Genomic DNA, 8011 nt, shown 5'->3' on the forward strand with positions numbered 1-8011 from the left:
ACACACAAAATTACGATTGGTAGATACTGTTTAGTACATTTCTTGATGATAATTTTTAAGAAAGTTTGCGACTTTTACCCATATCGCCCTCGTTTCCCCTTTTTAAGGAATATCTGTTTTTTTTCCCCCGTTTTGAAAAACCTGCCCCTTTTACTCGATTTTTAGTTAAAAATTTTTTTTTGTTAAAAGTTCTACTATTTGATTGAAAAAGTACTACTTTGTTAAAAATTTATCTTTCTGGTTGCAGATTGATCTCTTTGGTGGAAAACTCGTTTTTTTGGTTGAAAAACTTTTTTTCAACTGGAAATTTAACTATTACATTTGCAGTTGAAAATTTATCCTTTTTAGTTAAATCTTGTGTTTTTTTTTTTAGTTGAAAATTCATCTTTTTCATTTAATGAAAATTAAATATCCTAAATATTTTTTGGTTGAAATATTATCAATTACACTTTTCGTTGATAATTCATATTTTTGTGTAAAATTTCAACTACCTGGTTGAAAGTTGAACTACTTTGCTAAAACTCAATTTTTTATGAAGATTCATCATTTTTGTAAGAAATTTGTCTTTAGAGTGGAAAATTAAACTAGTTTCTTCCAAACTTAAAATGTAACCAATCCATTATTGGTTGAAAATTTTTATTTTCCATTTAAAATTCATCTTTTCTATTTTAAAATTCAACTGTTTGATTGAAAATTCGTGTATTATGGCGAGGATTCAACCATTTTCTTGAAAATTCGTCTTCTTTGGTTTGATTCAACTGTTTTTTATTTTAAATTCAAATATTGTTTCGTTAGAATATCGAATACTGCAGGTTTCGTTAAGAAATCACTTTTTTTATTGTAAAAATTGAACTGCTTTGTAGAAACTTTTTGATTTGAAAATTGAATAATTTGCTAGGCAATAATTTTATTTGATAAAAAATACGTCCTTTTTTTGTTTAAAAATTCATATCATTGTATATAGCCTTCAACTATTTTGGTAGAAAATTCTACTATGTGGTTTAAAACTAAAAAATTTACTTGAAAAAAATAAGTTTTTTGGTAAAAATTCTGTGTCGCTTGAAAAATTTAACTTTTTTGTGGAAAATGTATATATTTTGTTGAAAATTACCCCTTTTGCTGTGGATTGAAATATTTGGTTAAAAACACATATTTTTTAAAAATTAATTTAAATACAACAAAATTAATTTTTTAACTGAAAATGTAACTACTATCATTCTTGGTTAAAAACTTATCTTTTTTAGTTAAAAATTCAACTATTTTATTAGAAAATTCAACAATTTGTTAAAAATTAAACTTTTTCTTCAAAAAAAATAGATACTTTGAAATTTTTTTTAGTTTTTTTTTCAATAATGTCAGGTGGAAAGTTAAACTATTTTGTTAAAACTTAAACTATTTAAAAATGGAATACTTTGTATAAAATTAACCTTTTGGATAAAGTTGATCTGTTTTGAAAAACCATAATTTTTCTTGAGGATTCAACTTTTTCATTTAAATTCGAACATTTAAAATTTTTTTTAAAATTAAAATTAATATTATGAATTAAAATTGCAACTATTACATTACGGGTTCAATACCGATAGTTTTCTTTGTACTTTGAAAAATCAACTATTTTGTTAAGTCATCTTTTTTAGGCAAACATTCAAATATTTCGTTACAAATTTGTACTATTTTATTCAAGTTAACTTGTAGAAAATCAATTTTAGGTTGAAAGTTAATTTTTTAACGGAAAATATACCTATTCCATGTTTTGTTGAAACTTACACTTTTTTTAAATTCAACTAATTAGTTAAAAACTGAATTATTTTAGTAGAAAGTTCAAATATTTCGTTTTGGGTGGAAGATTCCATTTTTTTGTAGACAATTAATGTATTTTGCTAAAAATTCGTCTTCTTACATATAAAATTATTCTTGTTTTTTAAAAATCCATCTTTTTGGCTTAATTAATCTTTTTGGTTCAATTAAACTGGTAGAAAATGCTTTTATTTGTTGTTGAAAATTAATTTTTAACTGAAAATGCAACTATACCAGTTTTTATTTAAAATATATTATTTTTTAGTTAAAAATTCAACTATTTATTTAAAAAATCAATTACTTTACACAAATTTAACTTTTTTTGGTAAAAATCCATATTTTCGGGTCGAAAATTCAAATATTTTGTTAAATATTGAACTATTTATATTTATTATGGAAACTTATAATTATAATTGTAACTTATAATCATAATTGTAAATTATAATTATAATTTATATTTATTATGGAAAATTTATGTATATTGTTGAAAATCGTCTTTTTAAACAGAAAATTGATCTTTTTGGAAAAATCATTTTTCTTGAGGATTCAACTTTTTTTTAATTAAACTATTTATTTAAAAAATCCATATTTTCTGGTCGAAAATTCCACTATTTTGGTAAAGATTGAACTATTTATATTTATTATGGAAACTTATGATTTTAATTATAAAATATCATTAAATTATAAAATATAATTATAATTGTAAATTATAATTAAAATGTATATTTATTATGGAAAATTAATGTATATTGTTGAAAATCATCTTTCTGATCAGAAAATTGATCTTTTTGGAAAAATCATTATACTGTTTGAGGATTCAACTATTTTGTTAAAAAATCGTGTTTTTTAATTGAATTAACGTAGTAGAAAATTAATTTGTTTCAACTGAAAGGGTAGCTATTCCATCTATGGTTAAAAAAATATTTTTAGTTTAAAATTCGACTATAGTGTTGAAAATTCATCCCTCTTGTTTAAAAATTAAATTCATGGTGAGAATTCATCCTTGCAGGTTGAAAATTAAACTATTTTGTTAATTCATTATAAGACAATTTTTTAAAAGTTTTTTTTGTGATCTAAAATTCTACTCACTATAGTGCGAACTTATTAGAAAGTAATAAAAATCAGAATAAACGTGAAAAATAAGGTTGAATATCCTAAAATTGATAACGTAGTTTATGAATGTTTCCATTATCTGAAATTATTAAAAATTAAAGAAAAAAATGTCTTACAGAAATAATGGGGATGTCACCGTGTTTGGCGCCCAACTGTCTTGCGTATTGAGACAATTCTAAAGCCTCGTTGTACTGGTTGCTTCTTAGACAAGATTCCATAAGTTGGGGCATTTCCAAAATTTCGAGAAGTTCTGCATTTCTTGTTAAAGTCAAACTGTTGAGTCTGCGATGGGAATTTATATCTTTGGATGCATCGCAAAAAGACTGACATTTTTCCATAAATTGGGGAATATCTTTTATGAGAACGTTTAATCTCGTTTCTGTTTCGTTGAACTGAAATCAGAATTTTAATTGTAAATTAAGCTTGGATTTTAAATGAATGTTTTTTTTTTATTTTCACTTCGTTAACAATTTTCTAGGTTTAATTTGAAATTTAAAAATATGTAATTTTGAGACCTAAAATTTAAAATTGTTTAATTAAATAAAATCATTTAAGTCCATTCATTTTTTTTTAAAAAATTTTAACTTTTTAATATGAGTTTTTAACTCGATCAATTTGAAGATTTAGAATTAAAAATTGGAAAATTTGAAATACTCAATTTCAATCTGAGAAATTAAAATAACCAGGAAAATATGTTGAAACCTGCAAATAACGCTGACTTTTAAATATTTAACGGGCAGTAATTATTTAATTTTTTGTGTATAAAAAATGTTTAATTCAATATACCTGTTTGAATATTTCCCGCGAATTCTCCGCTGTTTGGATAAAAGTTTTATAATTAGCAAATACGAGTTCCTGGGTATTTTGCAAGACTGCATTTTTCTCATCCACTAAATGATCCGGTTCTTTATCTGGAAGATAAAATGAAAGATATATAAAATTGCCATAATGTCTAATAAGGACGGATCCAGAAAATTTGTTCAGAAAAATAACCTTGGTAAAAAAATATACTACACTCTTAAAATTGCATTGCTTTAACATGAGTCTCGAAAATTCAACTATTTCGTCGAAAATTACATTTTTTTCTTAAAAAATCATTTTTAAGGATTGTAAATTCGACTGGTTTGTAAAAAGTTTACTATTATAAATAAAAGATTATTTGTTTGTAATTAAAATTTAACTAAACAATTTTTGGTCGAAAAGAGATCATTTTTAGACTAAAAATTCAACTATTTGATTAAAAATTCGTCTCTTCTGGTAGAAAATAAATTTTTCTAGTTAAAAACGCAACTGTTTGGTTGAACATTCGTATTTTTTTGGTAAGAAACTAATATTCGTGGTTAAGAATTCCATTATTTGGTCATAAATCTATACATTTTGTTGAAAATTCGTCTTTTCTGGCGGAAAATAATTTTTTTTAGTAAAAATGCAACTGTTCGGTTGAAAATTATTCAGGTTTGGTTGGAGATTCAACTATTTTGTTAAAATGTCTTATATGTTGGTTAAATTTAATTACTTTTTATTTAAAATTAAAATAGTTTTTCGGTAAAATATCTCCTATTAATTTTATTGTGGAAAATTCTTCTTTTTAGGTTAAAAATTCAATTCCTTGATTGAAAGTGGAACTACATTCTTAGGAATTTTTTTTTTAGCTGAAGATTCATAATTTTAGTGGAAAATTCATCTCTTTTGTTGAAAATTAACTTATTTGTTGAAATTTCATATTTTTGGGTGTAAAGTTCAACTGTTTTTTTTTTATACAAAATTTGTCTTTTGTCTTTCAAATTTCATAATTTGGTGAAAAGATTCAACTATGTGTTAGAAAATGTTACTGGTTTGTGGAAGATTCGTTTTTAAAAGTTGAAAATTCAACAACATGGTTGAAAAAATGTTTTTGGTTGAAAATGTTATTATTTGACTGAAAATTCTACTTTTTTGTAAAAGGTCGTATTTTTTAGCTTGAAAATTGCACTATTTGGTTCAAAATTTATCTATTTGCTTTGAAATTGGTCTTTTTGGTAAAAAAAAGATCTTCTTACTTGATAATGCAACTATTTTTTTTAATGTATATATTTTGTTGAAAATTCGTTTTTTTTTATTACAAAATTAATTTACCTGGTTGAAAATTTAATTATATAATTAAATATTCAACTGCTTTGTAGAAAGCTCGCCTTTTAAGCTTGACAATTCCACTAATTTGTTTCAAAATTGATGTATATTGTTGAGAATTAGTATTTTTTAATGAAAAAATCATCTTCTTGGTTAGAATAAATATTTATGTATTTTGTTGAGAATTCTTATTTTTTATTAGAAAATTAATCTTCCTGGTTGAAAACATGGATCTGGTGGAAAATGTAATTATTTAATTCCAAATGTAATTAATTGAATTGAAAATTTAACTGTTTTCTAAAAAGCTCATCCTATTAGTTTGAAAATAGAAATATTTGATTAAAAATTTATTTATTTTGTTCGAAATTCGAACTTTTACTAGAAAATTAATCTTTTTAGTTGAGAATTTATCTTTTTGGTTCGAAATGCAATTTAACTGTTTTCTAAAAAGTATTCATCTTTTTTAATAAAAAATTAATCTTCTTGGTTAAAAATAATCTTTTTGGTCAAATGTGTAATTATTTGATGGCAAACTCAAATTATTTGTAAAAAAAACTGTTATTATTAGCTAGAAAATGCAACTATTTGTTTAAAATTCTGTGTACATACATTGTTGAGAATCCGTATTTTTGGTGTAAAAGTAATCTTCTTAGAGGAAAATTTAATTATTTGCTTAAATTTTTGGCTGAAAATAATTACGCTATTGACTAAAGAGATAACTTTTTAAACAACAATAATAATTTTCTATTAAAAAAGATGAATTCTCGACAAAATACATATATTTTTCACCAAATCATTGAATTTTCAACGAAAAGGTTATTTTTTACCCAAAAAGTTAAATTCTCAACCAATTAATTATATTTAATTGAACATTGAACTGTTTTGTAGAAGGCTCGCTTTTTTAGCTTGAAAATTTCCCTATTAGGTTCCAAATTTATGCATTTTTTGTTAAAAAATAATCTTCCCGGTGCAAATATAATTATTTAATTGACAATTCAACTGTCTTCTAAAAAGCTCGTATTCTTGCTTAAAAATGCAATTATTTGGTTAAAAATCTATGTTTTTTGTTGAAAATTCATCTTTATTTACTAAAAAATCTTCAAATTTTACTTTCGGTTTCTTAAAACTCGGGTTGGCGGAAGGGGGGGGGGGGCTATCATCCCATTCGCTCCTCTCAAGATCCACCCTTGTTACCTAAATACTAATAATCTTATTATTTTATTCATTACTTACTCAACTGATCAATATCAAAAGCTCCGAGCTTTGACAAATACTGATAAAAATCTGGATTCTCTTTCCACGATTCTGGAAAATAATTGTGGAATCCCCAATTATAGAAAAGTAGATTACTTAAAATATAACCAGAAAACCAACTTTAATCAGTTTGTTTAAAATAAATATCAAAACTAAAACTAACCTGGAATTCCTTCTGGAAATACCAATTCTATAACTTTTTCAGTTTCGATATCCATTTTAATCCTCACTGATATTCTTAATTAAACATTATACTATTTGGAAAAACTTTTTTCAAACATATTTCGGTTAAATCCTTTATCCTGGGAAACTATTTACATCTGCATCTGTCAAAGTTTTGAGGTTATATCAAAGTATGTCAATAACACGTAGCGTCTGGTGAGGATATTTCGAACTACAAATTTAAACGTTTTGTTTTTTTTTGAAATTGTGAATGAGATAATTTTAGCAAAAAATATCATAAATTAAAAAAAAAAGAACTTAATTAATCCCCGAGGTAACAAAATTTCCGAAATTTCAAATTCTCTCAATTTTTATATAACTTTTTATATAACTACAAAAAATTGGTAGAATCCCACAATTTGAAACTCTCAAAACAATATGTAACAAAATGTAATATTTTTATCCGTTATTCCAGGTATTTAATTTATATCTTTTACAAAATTTCTAAATTTATGCAAACTGATATACTAAGAATGATCAATTATGCTTTCTTTCACAGTATTATAAATTATGGAATAATTGATTGGGGTGGAGCAAAATGTTCAAAATCGAATATTGAGCATTGTAAATAAAAATACTTTCGTAAGTGAAACCCCAGTGAACCTTAGGCATATATTTGCATATGAACACTACTAATATAATGTTAACAGTGATAAATTTCCCAAGTTCAATAGTATAAATAAAAGTATAAAAATACCGAAAATGTACAAAACTGTAAATGGCAAAAAACAGCTATATCAAAGCTATCAAATTGTTCAATAGTCTACCCAATAAATATTAGTATTAATAAAAGTTTCCATTTCCTGAGAAACAAAATCTGTAGTTTTAAAAAAAAATTAAACATTCACACGCACGTGCAATTGCGTACTTTAAAATCCTTTTAAATTAACGTGGGAAAAATTTTAATTTTCGAAAAATAAAAACCAAAAAACCATACTAATAAATTTTATTTTTAACTCAACCTTACCCCCCGTAAAAATGTGGTTTTTTATTTTTGGGTCATGTTTGGGGCACTGTGGAGGGACAAGGCTGGTATTTAGTATATATAAATTTGAAGCTTAACAAAATAAAAAATGAACTATAATAATTCTGTTATTGTTTCGAATATTCGAAATTTCGAAAAGTTTCTAGTTTCGTTAAACTTTCAGAAGAATTCTATTTTGTAAAAAAAAACACTTTATGTAGTTTTATTTCTAGGTTTTCGTAACCCCAGGAAGAAGCCCATATATAGTTGTAGATAGTTCCGTTTTGGTATCCGTACGTCCGTACGTAGTATTTTTTTCCATGAAGGCGGAATTATGGAAGGAGTAGGTGAAGTAGGAGAAATGTGAGGTGTAGAGGGATTTGGGAAAATGACGGGAAGTAGGGAAATATAGGGGCAGTAGATAAAATGACGGGAAATGAGGGAAGGGACAGTGCTAAGAATTGAGGGAAAGTAGTGTAAAGAGGGAAGAATAAGTAGGTGAAATGAAGGTAGAAAATGTAACGAGATGGGAAATTTCCCCTAGGGGGGGGGGGG

The 8011-nt window shown here is 24.9% G+C and overlaps 1 protein-coding gene across 1 annotated transcript in view; it reads right to left on the reverse strand.

Moving 5' to 3' along the window:
* The window catches only part of LOC117170042 (conserved oligomeric Golgi complex subunit 8), a 40308-nt gene extending 33684 nt beyond the window's left edge, over positions 1-6624 (reverse strand). The window contains exons 1-4 of the mRNA XM_033356564.1: positions 6434-6624; positions 6250-6321; positions 3694-3818; positions 3024-3299 (exon numbers count right to left, since the gene is read on the reverse strand). Of these exons, the coding sequence (XP_033212455.1) occupies positions 3024-3299; positions 3694-3818; positions 6250-6321; positions 6434-6488 (528 nt within the window). The 5' untranslated portion in view covers positions 6489-6624. The remainder of the gene's footprint in view (positions 1-3023; positions 3300-3693; positions 3819-6249; positions 6322-6433) is intronic.
* Between the last annotated feature and the right edge of the window lie 1387 nt (positions 6625-8011).

The sequence above is a fragment of the Belonocnema kinseyi genome, chromosome 1, assembly GCF_010883055.1.
Source record: "Belonocnema kinseyi isolate 2016_QV_RU_SX_M_011 chromosome 1, B_treatae_v1, whole genome shotgun sequence".
Classification (NCBI taxonomy): Eukaryota; Metazoa; Arthropoda; class Insecta; order Hymenoptera; family Cynipidae; genus Belonocnema; species Belonocnema kinseyi.